Raw genomic sequence first — 15,015 nt, forward strand, 5'->3', positions numbered from 1 at the left:
TTATTTATTTATTTATTTATTTATTTATTTATTTATTCATTTATTTATAAGATCATATTGATCTTTTTCATTGTTATCTAATATTGCAATTGCGCTAAAACAATTTTAATAAATTATAAATAATACATAAAATATTATAAATATTACAATTCAGTAAATAACATAATTAAAAATAAAAGGGTTAAGGGTTAAATACAGTTAAAAAGGGTTAAATACATTTGCAGAGCTAAAAGTGGAAAGTTTAAAGAAAGCCTGTTTGAAAATGTACAAAAAAATATTTTTAATAAAATAAAATTAAGATTAAATTAACTATATATCAAACTCAATTTGATTAATAAACAAATCCAATTTGGTTTAAATATATAGTAAATAAAGAATATTTGATTGAAATAAAAACATTCAAAAATCAGGTAAAATAAACATAAAATAATAAACGCATTTATTAAAATACATACATAAAATGTGATTTAAATAAATAATACTTCTAACTGTACAGTATAAAGTTAATATACAGTTTATTGCACAAATAAAAAGGGTTAAACACTTTGCAGTTAAAAAAAGGAGTAAAATTGAGTTAAATTAATTTGCATATCCAAATTATAAATAGCAATGTTTATAATTAAATAATAGAGAGACTATTTCCTAGAAGTTTTATAGGGTTATATTATCTGTATTTGTGTTACTACAGGGAATTACATTCATTATATTCTTAAAATCATGTTTTTAATAACAGAAAAATAAATGAAATTAAGTAGCCTAGTGGTCAATGAAATGTTTTGAGTTCCTAAAAGGATTAACTGGCTTTGGTTACACAATAATTAATTAGACTTCCCTTTATCTCCTTTCAGCCTGCACTCATAATGTCAAATCAATCCTGAGCGTTGGGTTCCATGTGCTAATCCTGGAAATCCTTGGATTTTCTCCTGCATGATCAAACCAGGATCTCATACGTCGCCTGAAGATCCAGCGCTGACCAGATCTCAGAACCTGATGTATAAAACGACATCCGGCAACTACAGTGCTCAATCACCCACTTTTGAGTCCTCGCCGTGTTCCTATCACCCATATCCCACACATTCTCACAGCACCTTGGACAATTCCTTTAATACCAGCTTGGACCACAGCTATGTTTATATCCCAAATTACAAATCACAGTTAAAGGCACAGTGACCAAACACATTTGCATCTCTTATTTGAGTCCGTTCTATTGATCATTCACTCAGAATCGGTCTTGTTTTGTTGATATTGTAATTGATCATTTTAATCTTGATGTCCAGTGTTGTGTCTGTATGATGGATATGGCACCTGAAACTAACAGATGTAACAATAACCTTATCAAATAAACACATGCTTCAGAATATGTCAAAAATGGCCTTTTGATGTCCTATTGAAATGGTTACTTTACTTAAAGGAACAGGTCACACAAAAATGAAAAGGTGCTGAAAATGTTCTCACCCTCAGGACATCCAAGATGGAGATGAGTTTTTTCTTCATCAGATTTGGAGAAATGTAGCATTGTATCACGTGCTCAGAAATGGATGCTCTGTAGTGAATGGGTGCCGTCAGAATGAGAGTCCAAACAGCTGATAGAACATCATGATGATCCACAGCACTCCAGTCCAGCAGTTAATGTCTTGAGAAAATAAAAGCTGCGTGTTTGTTTTGTAAGTAGCATCTGACGGCACCCATTCACTGCAGAGGATCAGTCGGATCTGTTCCCATGAAGAAACAAACTCATCTTGGATGGCCTGAGGGTATCCTGAGGGTTCTTGGGGTATCAATGAACGTACCTTGACTTGAGGATTCAGGAGGATGAGGAGAGCAGCATGAAATTATGCTATGGCTTGTCCAATAGTAGCATCTAGTGGTGCAGTTAATATCGCATCAGTAGATTTGCTATCACTGTTTTCAGTTTGAAGTGTGTAAAAACCAGTCTGAACACAGACCAGTAATTAGAAAAGCTGTCTTGGACTTTTTGTGATTTTATATGTTCACTTTGATTAAATATACAATAATAAAGAAGTCAACCAGTTTCTACGCTGGCTACATTCTAGACTCAATTCAATTAGTAGCTGTAGGCTACAGCTTAAAATATCTCATGGGATGAACACACCTGTACTTTGTGCAGTATTACTAATACTTGTATATGACACACATGGCACATCCTATTGTCCGAAGAACTTGTGATCTCTACACAAGAAGTCTACAGGCCCTTGTTGAAAAACCAGCTGGTTAGGTATGTTTTGAAGCATGGCAGCTGGTTTGAGCTGGTTTAAGCTGGTAACTAGCAACTAGCTCTTGCTCAAGACCAGCTAAAACCAGATGCCATGCTTCAAAACATACCTTATCAGCATGCTGCTTTTTTTTTTTTTTTTTTTAACAGGGGGGCGTGGCAAGTTAATACCGCCCATACTCTACACACTGTTGAATTCCTTTTGTTTTCATAAAATAGCTACATCTGTCTTAAAGGCATTGCAGCAGCTCTCTATCAACGCATATCTTTTACAGGAGGTCACAGAACATCGCATACAAAAAGTAAGTTTTTAAGTATACCTAGCCCAGTATCATATTTAAAATAAAGCTTCTTTATTGGCATCTATGGTTTCATGAAGAACTGACGAGATGTAGTTTTGCAGACAGTAGAAACGCGATGGGTTTTTGTTTTTCTTTTTGTTTAAATCTCCGCTACACGACTAACGAAAACAAACAGGGCTGTGGCGAAAAGAATTAGGAAAACTTCAACACCCATCATGCACTGGGCTCGATCAGGCTATCCGTGAGTGGGGATATAAAAATGCGGAAGTTCGATCTGTAGTTTTCACAATGTCTGTTCACAATATAAAAATAATATTAAATGTGTACAGACACTGTAACAATACAAAGCTGTTTTAACATTAACGGAAACCTTTCAATGCACAACGGGTTCTTTTAGTGGAAAAATGTTAAGTAACATTTTACAATAAGGTTCCATTTGTTAACTATATTTAATGCATCAACTAACAAAAAGCAAGATTTATACATCATCTGAAAGCTGAATAAATAATATTTCCATTGATGTATGGTTTATTAGGAGGACAATATTTGGCCGAGATACAACTATTTGAAAATCTGGAATCTGAGGGCGCAAAAAAAAAATCTAAATATTGAGAAAATCACCTTTAAAGTTGTCCAAATGAAGTTCTTAGCAATGCATATTACCAATCAAAAATTAAGTTTTGATATATTTACGGTAGGAAATTTACATCTTCATGGAACATGATCTTTACTTAATATCCTTATCATTTTTGACATAAAAGACAAATCGATAATTTTGACCCATACAATGTTTTTTTTTTTGTTTTTTTTTTTTGGCTATTGCTACAAATATACCCCAGAGACTTAAGACTGCTTTTGTGCTCCAGGGACACATTTAGTGTTTATCAACTTAACATTTGACAATTGACTTAGACAAAGACTATAGAATACCCTTAAAGGGACTTTGACTTAGAGTAACACTGATTTTAATTTATGGTTTTTCAACAGATGTCAAGTTGGGGCAACCTGGATGAAGTGGGTGAAGAGTGGTGGGACAATGCATATAAGTTGTTTCTTGAAAGTGAACCAATAAGAACCACCCTGAGTAATGTTGCTTATTATATGAGTGACAACACATGGAATGATTATGGATTCAGCTGTGACACACATGTTCCTCCAGCTGGGAAATTCTGTGGTGTTTCTAGAAGGGCCATTCTGGTGGTGATTTCCAGAACGAGGAGAATGGAGTGGGGTGACTGGAAGAAGCTACGTTAGGCATCTTCTGAACCTAAGGATCTAGACAGCAGAGACAAGACACTTATAAACTGGGTTACTGACCTGGTGTATAATGAGGACGGCAGCCCTAAACCATTCAACAGAAAGACTTAACGATATTAATGATAATCAGAATGATGTCAGAATGTTAGCCAAAGTTCTGTTCAAAGTTGTTTTTATTATATGGCTTTTCCTAATATTATTTCCATCAGTTAATCATTCATACACTAGTTAATCATTTGCATTCTCATTTGCATCTATAAGAGACTATTGCATGCTTTCAATGCATTTATCATGTTTGTTTGAGAACGTCCATAGGTCCATAGTAATGATCACTTATTCATCGTTAACTCAAAATCAAGGTCTTCTTTTGTTTTTATCTGCAGTTAAAATAAAGCAATGATGTATGTCCAGTATTGTGATTCTGGCTGCAATAAACATCCATTCAAAAAAGGCAAATGTTGTTTTATTGGGATCTTTTTTATTGGGATTATTATGATCTCACGAATCTTGTCTGTATCAGCTCGCAGGGCTGCATTGTGTGGGTCGATTTCTAGAGCCGCGTGATAGTCCTGAAGACCTAAAAAAAACATCAGATTGATGTTGTGAAATACTTCCTCTATTTCAGGAAGTTACAACGAGAACCAGAGTTGAGTGCCACTCAGAAATCAAAAAACAATGTCTTTTAAATCCCGAAATCTAGCAACAAGGATGCAGAATTTATTAAAATGTCACTTTTAGATCGTGAAAAATGATCAAAGAACCCAGAATGCTCCAATTTACAGGTGTCTTTGTCAATATTTATGTCTTATTTACAAAAAAAAATAGATTTCTGTTCTATTGCAAAAATAAAATGTGTTAATTGCTTTTGAACTTTGACCAGCAAAAATATACTAAACATTCTGTGTATCATAACAGAGGCCAATTTGATCGATATGCCAACTCGTGACTGGAAACCCATTTTTAAATTAAAAGATTTCCAACCCTAAAGAGAATATCATGTATAGAATCATTCTGCATGTATAGAAATCAGAGAAATCATCCTGCGTGTATAGAAATCAGAGAAATCATCCTGCGTGTATAGAAATCAGAGAAATCATCCTGCGTGCATAGAAATCAGAGAAATCATCCTGCGTGTATAGAAATCAGAGAAATCATCCTGCGTCTATAGAAATCAGAGAAATCAGAGAAATCATTCTGCGTGTATAGAAATCAGAGAAATCATCCTGCGTGTATAGAAATCAGAGAAATCATTCTGCATGCATAGAAATCATCCTGTATGTATAGAAATCAGAGAAATCATCCTGCGTGTATAGAAATCAGAGAAATCATCCTGCGTGTATAGAAATCAGAGAAATCATCCTGCGTGTATAGAAATCAGAGAAATCAGAGAAATCATCCTGCATGTATAGAAATCAGAGAAATCATTCTGCATGTATAGAAATCATCCTGTATGTATAGAAATCAGAGAAATCATCCTGCGTGTATAGAAATCAGAGAAATCATTCTGCATGTATAGAAATCATCCTGTATGTATAGAAATCAGAGAAATCATCCTGCGTGTATAGAAATCAGAGAAATCATTCTGCATGTATAGAAATCATCCTGTATGTATAGAAATCAGAGAAATCATCCTGCATGTATAGAAATCAGAGAAATCATTCTTCATGTATAGAAATCATCCTGTATGTATAGAAATCAGAGAAATCATCCTGCATGTATAGAAATCAGAGAAATCATTCTGCATGTATAGAAATCATCCTGTATGTATAGAAATCAGAGAAATCATCCTGCGTGTATAGAAATCAGAGAAATCATCCTGCGTGTATAGAAATCAGAGAAATCATCCTGCGTGTATAGAAATCAGAGAAATCATCCTGCATGTATAGAAATCAGAGAAATCATTCTGCATGTATAGAAATCATCCTACATGTATAGAAATCAGAGAAATCATCCTGCGTGTATAGAAATCAGAGAAATCATCCTGCGTGTATAGAAATCAGAGAAATCATCCTGCGTGTATAGAAATCAGAGAAATCATCCTGCATGTATAGAAATCAGAGAAATCATCCTGCATGTATAGAAATCAGAGAAATCATTCTGTATGTATAGCAAAAACTGCTAAGTGCATTGATTCAAAAACAATCGTTTAAAAAAAAAAGTATACAAAATCATACATTCTGGAAGTATTTGTTGCACTTTTTTTAATTTTTTTAATTTTAGGTTACGGTTTCACATTTAATGCTTCAGACCTGACCCTCAGATACTCGTCCTTGCAGATGACATGAACGTTTGTGGTCTTCACTCCCTTTAAAGGGACGCTTATGTAAACTTTGTTCAGGTTTTGTGTCCATGTGTGATCTCTCACTATCAGCGGCATCTCCGACTCCTGAGCCAGACGTAAACACTGGTTGCTACGACGTTATGGCGGTTGCTAAGGGGCAGTCTGTCATTTCCGGTTTCAAACAGTTGCTCTCCTTCAACTTTTTCTCTCAAAAACAATCTTCAACTTACTTCATCATAAAATACAATAAAATAGAATAGGAAAAAAAAAGAAAAAAAAAAACTTTTAAAATTGAATAAAATAGAATAGTACAGAATAGAATAAAACAGAACAGAATAAAATAGGATAACTATTAAAATTTAATAAAATAAAATAACTATTAAAATTGAATAATATAATTAAAAATAATAAAGTTAAATAAATTTGCATATCCAAATAATAAACAGTGAAGTCTATTTCAAAAATACATAATAAAATAACAACAGAGAGAACATTTATTAGAAGTTAAGCGTTTAGTATGGCTCTGTTAACTATATAATAGAATAGAATTAAATAGAATAGTATATATATACACATACACACACACACATACATACATACATACATACACACACACACACACATTACTACTGGGAATAGCATTATCATCAAAAAAAGTGATCTTTATAAATAAATAATTTGGTGGGAACATTAGGACGTACAATTATCTATTTGTGTCAAATGGTGGTTTAGAACTAATGTGTTATATTCATTCTAAGTCTATGTGCATAATGATTTGTTATTGTGAGAGATGTGAACATTATTCCATATAAAACAAATCAGAGCTGTGCAAAACTTCAGTACAAATAAATGACACTGCTTCGAGAAAAATGTCTTTTTAAAATCAGTTTTATTAAAAGCAGTTCGAAGTGAGACTGAGTTGAATAATACATTTGAATTATGGCTTTGCAGAGGTTTCTCTATCAAACAATTGTTTTTCACAGAGAAATATGAGTTACAACACACAAGACGACCCTAATTTACATTCAGTAAACCGTATGCACTGTACCAGCTTGGTTTTGAGGATGCCACTAATGTATTCACTTCATATCATTGTTATTTACACTTTACAGGCTCCGTACATTCATTGTCCTGTTATAAAATTAGTATTCTCACCTCATATTGATAAGTGTGTAAATGATTGACTGCACAATGCCATCAGCTCAGGATCCAAATATCATATTAAAAAAAATAAAAACATGTAAGGCACAAGGGGTCAACAGTCAAATAACTTTCATCCCTACATTATTTTATCCTTCAGACACATTATCACTAACATGAACACTGTCATGAATTTGTCCTTTTTTATTTTTTATAATAAATGGTAGGGAAATACACTACAACTGTTTACATGATCTTGCTTAACAAATGAAATCAGATCAGTGTGTTTTATGATTGGCACGGTTATATAACGGTAAAATGCTCAAGTGTACTCAATGCAACAATATCTTCGCAGCAAAATGTGTGGAAACATCTGGAATCAAACCGCAGAGAGCAAGACATGAAGTTTACATTCACGACGCCACAATGTTTCCCAGGAGCAACACACACAACAACTATAGAGAACAAGAGCAAATCCAAGCTGAAGCAACAAGAATGCAGCTGGATTTGACAAATTTTTTAAAAGAAGAAAAAAATAAAAATTTAAGTAATGCATTTGAGATGATTAATGGATGAATCTAACGAAAACATGTTCAGGTAATGCATCCAGAAATTTTTAATTTTTTTTTATAATTATTATTCTCAATGGTGATTCTCATTATACATTAATTTTTAATTAATAAAAAAAAAATTCAGATTTCACCCATTAACATTGAGTAATAAAATTAATTAATTTTAGGAAATAAATGGTTAAAAGGGCTAATGCACAAAGTATTTTTAACTCTATGTGCTCTTTCATGCATCAGAAATAAGGCCTTCAAGTAACAAACCTCCTCAGTCTCGGCCAAAAAAATCAACCTCAGATCAACCCAGTAAAGAAAGCTCTCAGACAACAAAACTTACAAAAGTATCAAGTGCATCCAAAGTTTCAACTTGTTCTCTGGCTCTTTTAATTCAAGCTTTTCACTTCATTTGAGCATAAAACAATCAATGAGCCAATGTTTGAAAAAGAGCAATGAGAAGGAACAAAATGCAATATACAGCACGTCCAGGAATATTGCTCACTAAGACTAAACGACATGCTGCTAGTACCCTCAACACTTACACAAGACACATGATATGAAAATATGCTACAGTAAATATTCTACAGCTACATTCAATGGGTAAGGCCCCGTCATGTGAACTATTAATGATCAGCATCTACAAAACACTCTCAGCTCGTATCAATCGAATGTCTGTAAAGGTTTCCGAGCAGATTTATTGCTGATTTGACAGATTGAACACCGTTCTGGCTAAAGAAAATGAAGAGCTTGTGTTTTTGAGTCACTCTGAAACCTGGATACTGTCTGTTAGTTACAGCTGTAATGTAAGAATTAATGAATAAAAACCCATCATCAGTAAAATCATTGATATTAAGTGTTTCATGGATCGATCGAGTCGAACCAAAGGAAGATATCTGAGCCCGACCACTTTTAAATAAACACGTGATGTAAAGAAATCACTGTGAGAAAGGCTCGGTTCTGATGAAATGTGTAAAAATCAAGAAATGAAGCACAGACACACCTCCAGATTTAAAGACATTAGATTAGAGATCTACACATGGAAGAAAACGAATACACTACCGTCCACAAGTTTGGGGACAGTAAGATTTTTATTTCTTTAAATAAAATTATATTTTTATTAAGCAAAGATGCATTAAATTGATCAAAAGTGACGCTAAAGATGTTTATAATGTAACAAATGTTGCTCTTTTGAACTTTTTATTCATCAAACAATCCTAAAAAAAAAAAAAAAAAAAAAAAAAAAAATTAAGCAGCATGACTGTTTTCAACATTAATAATAATTAAAAATGTTTCTCGAGCAGCAAATCATCATATAAGAATGATTTCTGAAGATCACTGAAAACTGGAATAATGATGCTGAAAATTCAGCTTTGCATCACAGAAATAAATTACATTTTACAATATATTAACTTAGAAAACAGTTATTTTAAATCACAATAATATTTCACCGTTTTTACTGTGTTTTTGATCAAATAAATGCAGCCTTTGTGAGCAGAACAGACTTAAAAAATTTAAAAAAAATCTTACCGACTCCAAACTTCTCAAAAGTAGTGTGCATTCAAAAAATGATTTCTAATCACTGACTCACCCTCATGATGTCGCAAACCCCTAAGACTTTCTCTGATTCGGTGAAAAAAACAAAAAACATAAATTTTCAACACGATAAAAGCATTCTTGGCGAGTCGAAACAAGAGGAGCCAGTAAAGCTTTGGAACTCAATCGAAGCAGGGACTCTGACATCAGTGGCTCTCACTGTCAGTCGCGCTCATGATCGTCCCCGACGCCTCTCGTGTTTTGAGCAGCTGCGCTCCTTTGTCCTCCATGCAAGCATCGCAACCCCAAACCGCAGACGTCTCGGCCGTCAACAGATTGTACGCCGTCTCGGTCATCCCAGTGCAAACTCTGTGGAACCATTTCTGACACAAGGCCTCGCACAGAATGGCCTCTTGGTCATCGTTCACTTCGCTCAGGCATATGCCGCATGGGTAGACCGGCTCGGACGAGGAGGACGTGCTCCTTCTGTTCACAACTTTATTATTGCTCAAAGCGCCGTTACTGCCGCCCGGTCCCGGCGACTTCTTCAAGGCTTCGTTGTTGGCGTGAAGGACGCCGTTGAGTTTCTCCGCTCCCGTCTTTGTCTTCAGCTCTGGCGCGCTGTCCTGAGTCTTCTCTTCTTCACAGTTATGGTTCTGCATGGCGGGTTTGTTCACAGCTTCGCTCGGGTCCTGTTTAGACGTTGGCGTAATGGACCGCATGAAGTTATTCTGCTGCTGAGAAAAATTCGGGCTCAAATCCCGGGCTGGGTTTCCCTCTGGACCGAAAACCCGACCTCCTGGACTAGCGCTTTGGCTCAGATTTTGAAGACTGACGTGCTCTCCTGGATTCGGTCTGAAGTGCATGACGTTATTGCCGCCGCCGCTAAACGGCTGCCCGTAATTTGGGTTTTCCGGGTGGCCGAAGTTAAATCCCGGTGCCCGGTTGTATCCCATGGGATTCTGGGAAAAAGCATGAGGCTGGTTTCGCATCTGGTAGGGAGCCCCGAATGGAGAAGGCATCCTGGATGACATCCTTGGCGACCCATAGCCGCTAAACCCTGGGTAATGTGAGTGGACGAAATAAGGGTTTGCAGGAGGAAGCGCCTTCAGGGACGGCGAGTTGTAATCGTCATCGAAAGGATTGGAGGCTATTAGGTGATCCGCGCTCGGGTTTGGAGGCGGCGCATATTCAGACAGAGGAGAGAAGGACGGCGCCTGTCGAGAAAGATAGTTCTCTATATTTAGTAATTATGTCCATTTTTTTCATATCAACTTCAAATTTGGAACATAACTTATTTAGACACAAGGTTTTAATTTTATACCAATTTTAGAGTAAAACCTGTTATGTAAAAATATTTAGAATAAATAAAATATATATAGCACATTTTATTTACAGTACATTTAAACTTCTATAACTTTTTGATACTTTAATTTTTTGAAAAAAATCCACTTTTGCCAAAATCTGCTAATTTTAATGTTTAAAATGAGACCAACCGTAGGTCTATATTCCAAAGTGTTCATAAAATACAACAATTTAAGTTTGGATAGTGCACTTTAATGCACTTTTTCTTTGTTTTTTCTGAATCTTCCTTCACTTTCTAAACGCAGACAAACAGAATGAAAAGCAACTGTTCAAATATTTGAGGTCGGTAAGTTTTTTACTGTTTTTGAAAGAGTCTTCTGCTCACCGAGGCTGCATTTATTTGATTAGAAACACAGCAAAAATAGTGAAATATTATTGCAATTTTAAATAACTGTTTTCTATGAGAATGTGTGTTAAACTGTAATTTATTTCTGTGATGCGCAGCTGTATTTTCAGCATCATTACTCCAGTCTTCAGTGTCACATGATCTTCAGAAATCATTCTAATATAATGATTTGCCGCTCAAGAAACATTTCTGATTATTATCAATGTTGAAAACAGCTGTGCTGCTTCATATTTTTGTGATATATGTAATTTTTTTAACAGTCTTTACTGTCACTTTTGATCAATTTCAAGCATCTTTGCTGAATAAAAGTATTAATTTCTTTAAATAATATATTTTTACCGACCCCAAATGTTTGAACAGTTGTGTATGTCTGAGTATTTAACAAAAATGTGTTTTTTAACCCCTTAACTGTCACCGTCCCACCTGTGGGACGCTTGGCGCTCTTTTTTTTGTTGTCCTTTTTCTCTATAAAATCTTTTAGTAATCATCATAAATTATATATCATTAGAAGCCCAAGATTCATCCTGTGAAAACCATTTTGAAATCGGACATTGCGTTACCATGGAAATGGTGCTTTAAAATCTTATGGCGGTCTCCTCCCCCTTAGTGGGCGGTGTCAAGTGTCATATTACAAAATGCACTACGGTCTTTTAGAATCAAAACTTTTTATAATCTTGGCAACAAACATATCATTGGAAAGGTCTGAGTCTCAGGATTCCATATTTGGAGGTTATTTCGAGTATTGAAGTAAAACTGACAGAGAAATCTAGGGAAAAATTCATTAAACAAAATTCAAAGGAGTTTTGATGGCTCCCAGTGGCTGTTTGTGGTATGACGCCCTAAATAAACTCTCACAGGAACCTCCATTTTTTTCATAACTTCAAATTTGGAACATAACTTATTTAGACACAAGGCTTTAATTTTATACCAATTTTATAGTAAAACCTGTTATGTAAAATATTTATAATAAATAAAATTAATATAGCGCATTTTATTTATTTAAACTTCTATAACTTTTTGATACTTTAATTTTTTGAAAAAAATCCACAATTTTCTTGTTTAAAACGAGACCAACCTTAGGTCTATATTCCAAAGTGTTCATAAAATACAACAATTTAAGTTTGGATAGTGCACTTTAATGTGTAACGTAGATATTACTTCATCATGGTCTTATCACATCAGTTATAAGCAACAATATTTAGTTAATATTGTTTGGTTTCTGTTGTTTCGAATTCAAATGATCTGCAATCAAATATAGCGATTCCTATTGAACTGTCTGTGGAGAAAATAAAAGAGGAAATAGCTGTGAGTTTCATACAGTACCTGTGTGCTCGACCTGCGTCTCTTTTTCTCTGGGCTTCCCAGCAGCAGCCCAGGACCGCCTAAAATATCCAGCCCCCCGTCACCTCCTGGAAAATCACAAACTGAGCTCAAATTAAACAGATCATCCAAAACACCTGAAACATATCGTGTCTACAGCACTGACGTGTGTGAAAGCTGTGAATATGAACGGCTTGAGAAACAGTTTGATGCATTTCTTACTGAAACAGGAAGTTTGGGTCGGACATATAGAAGATCTCGTTTCCATTTTTAGTACATCCAGTATAATTTAGATGCCATAATTGATCCTATATTTTCATAAGACTGCACATTTTAAAAGTGCATATTGTTTATTTTGTCAGCTTACACTAGCATACAAAAGAAAAAGCTCAAAGCTAATAGACATTAAATTTACGAACTTTAGGGTCTTAAAAAGTGATTTATGCTGAAACGTGCATGTTACAGTCTGTATTACATCAGCAGATTACAACACTAATTCATATACAATTCAGTGTTTAATTAGATTATATATAGATTATAATAGAATACAGTAATTGGTAGAGATTTTCAGAAAATAAGACATAATAAACTTGGGTTATTGGGTTATTATAGTTAGCCTATGTAATAAAAAAAATAATAAAAATAAATAAATAAATAAATAATATATAGGCAAATAAATAAATAAAATGAACACAAACATTTAAAATGTAACTAAAGTAATGACTTTAAAATATTATTTATTATAGTTAGCCTATGTAATAAAAAAAAAAAAAAAAAAAAAAAAAAGGATATATAAGGCAAAAAAAAATAATTAAAAAAATAAAATGCACACAAACATTTAAAATGTAACTAAAGTAACGAATTTAAAATAGTAAACTATAAATTAACACTTGAATGTCACATGGTCTCATTGCACATCGCGGTTGTTACATTTATACATCCGTATACACAATTTTATGTTTATTTATTTATTTGACTTGTTCACTGTACCTTCTTTTAACTTTTAACGTCAACTTTTGTGAGAGTTTTGCTTTTTAAGGTTACATCATAAACATCTGACGCTACTGAGGAGCATTAATAAATAAGCTCTGGTATGATTTGCGGATCAGCTCCAAACTTCCCGAAACTCTGCAGAAACTCGTGTTCGTCTGACAGCGTTCACTGAGGCCTGACACGCTTTACTTCTTAAACGCGTAACGTTATCTGAATACGTCGCTGTCTACTTTTCTGTTCTCCACCGAAGGCCCGAAGGCCGCCAGACTGTTTCTGTCGCTCCGGTAATCACGACCGACACCGAATCAAGCCTCGAAAACACGGAAAATCCACGTTACCTCGGTTTCGTTTTAGAGAGAATGAATCTTTATCCTGCTCTGTGGACATTACAGGCGCCCTCACATGACTCAAACGCACGGAAGGAACGGGAAAATGGTATAACTTTGATGTTGGAGAGAATGTTTGTAGTTCTTCCCCCGTTTTCGCTGCAATCACGGCGGCGGCGGCGTTGCTCCGTACGCGACCGGGAAGCGAATTTACTGTTCCTACTACGGCGGAGGCTTCTCTATTAATATTCATGAGCTAAAACCGTCGCCATTTGAAGCGTACCGATGACGTCACCTGTTTAATATTGATGAGAGAACGACCGCAACGTTAAAGAACGTCCCCAACCAAAGGCAAGAACGTCAGCACGGCCTCATTAATATTCAAAAGCTAAGCTTTCGCCATAGTAGTTTCGAGCAGGAAAGCTGCACCCGTGCGCAAGGTTTGGGAGGAGCAGACACCTTTGACTTCTTGTTTTACGGGGCAGTTCGCGGAAATGAACGACAGCTCCGCTTGCGTTTGTAAACTTGTAAACAATGCTGAGTGAGAAGCGGCGCGGGAGGGGGATGGTGGGCGGAGCGTGTGCGCGTCCGCGCGCAGAAACCCCTCTACATTAAAGAGCGCGCTTGTGTCTGTAGTGTTGCGTTTGATGTTACCGACCCGCGCGATGATGATGATGATGATGATCTGCTGATGTAATGTTATGATATTATAAATGCTGTCATTTTAAAAATTATTATTTACCTTGTATGGCGGCAGTAATATGCGCCTGCAACACAGGGCACAGGTGCAAAATAATGGCAGACACATTTTATTTTTTTTTATTATTATTTTATTTTATTTTGGAAAAAAAAATCTTTCAATAATAAAGTAAGAAATCTATCTACATCTATGTAATAAAGCCACTTTCCTTTATTTCTAGTAATTTACTTTGCCTTTTTTCACTTATTTATTATTATTTCACCCATTTCACCCACTATAAATCGTCTACTATATATATATATATATATATATATATATATATATATATATATATATATATATATACAAACACATGATAATACTAACTATACTAACTACATAATACAATTTTTTTTAATTGTTTTATAGTAATATGCCACAAACTGTAATATGTTCATATATATTCGTATATAATATTAATTTTGTGTGTGTGTGTGTGTATATATATATATATATATATATATATATATATATATATATATATATATATATATATATATATATATACGTAATACTAATTCTTTAAGAGAAAAGAGACAACATTTTAAAGTTTTCAGCATTTTTATTTAAACTGGAAATCATTCTTTATAAACAATCTATTTGTGGTGGGGGTATAC

General features: G+C 34.5%; 1 protein-coding gene and 1 long non-coding RNA gene across 2 annotated transcripts; one reads left to right on the plus strand and one right to left on the minus strand.

The window, feature by feature from the left end:
* The first annotated feature begins 2,396 nt into the window (after positions 1–2,396).
* On the plus strand, positions 2,397–4,129 carry LOC122148680. The gene is made up of 2 exons (XR_006162551.1): positions 2,397–2,535; positions 3,523–4,129. It is a non-coding gene; the product is annotated as an uncharacterized LOC122148680 (long non-coding RNA).
* Positions 4,130–9,193: 5,064 nt separating this feature from the next.
* pygo1 (pygopus family PHD finger 1) lies at positions 9,194–13,809 on the minus strand. Its single transcript, XM_042775728.1, has 3 exons — positions 13,672–13,809; positions 12,344–12,429; positions 9,194–10,526 (listed from the first exon to the last, which is right to left on the minus strand). Exons 1-3 carry the CDS (start codon positions 13,718–13,720, stop codon positions 9,516–9,518), a joined length of 1,146 nt encoding a protein of 381 aa, XP_042631662.1. The 5' UTR covers positions 13,721–13,809; the 3' UTR covers positions 9,194–9,515.
* Between the last annotated feature and the right edge of the window lie 1,206 nt (positions 13,810–15,015).

The sequence above is a fragment of the Cyprinus carpio genome, chromosome A18 (genome assembly GCF_018340385.1).
Source record: "Cyprinus carpio isolate SPL01 chromosome A18, ASM1834038v1, whole genome shotgun sequence".
Taxonomy (NCBI): Eukaryota; Metazoa; Chordata; class Actinopteri; order Cypriniformes; family Cyprinidae; genus Cyprinus; species Cyprinus carpio.

What these genes read in the sequence shown, in the direction of transcription:
- pygo1 (XM_042775728.1), bottom strand. Translation starts at nt 13,720, where the DNA reads ATGTCCACAGAGCAGGATAAAGATTCATTCTCTCTAAAACGAAACCGA. An exon ending in CTCTCTAAAACGAAACCGAG is followed by an intron (nt 12,430 to 13,671) that starts GTAACGTGGATT and finishes GTGATTTTCCAG; the next exon opens with GAGGTGACGGGGGGCTGGAT. An exon ending in GACGCAGGTCGAGCACACAG is followed by an intron (nt 10,527 to 12,343) that starts GTACTGTATGAA and finishes CTTTCTCGACAG; the next exon opens with GCGCCGTCCTTCTCTCCTCT.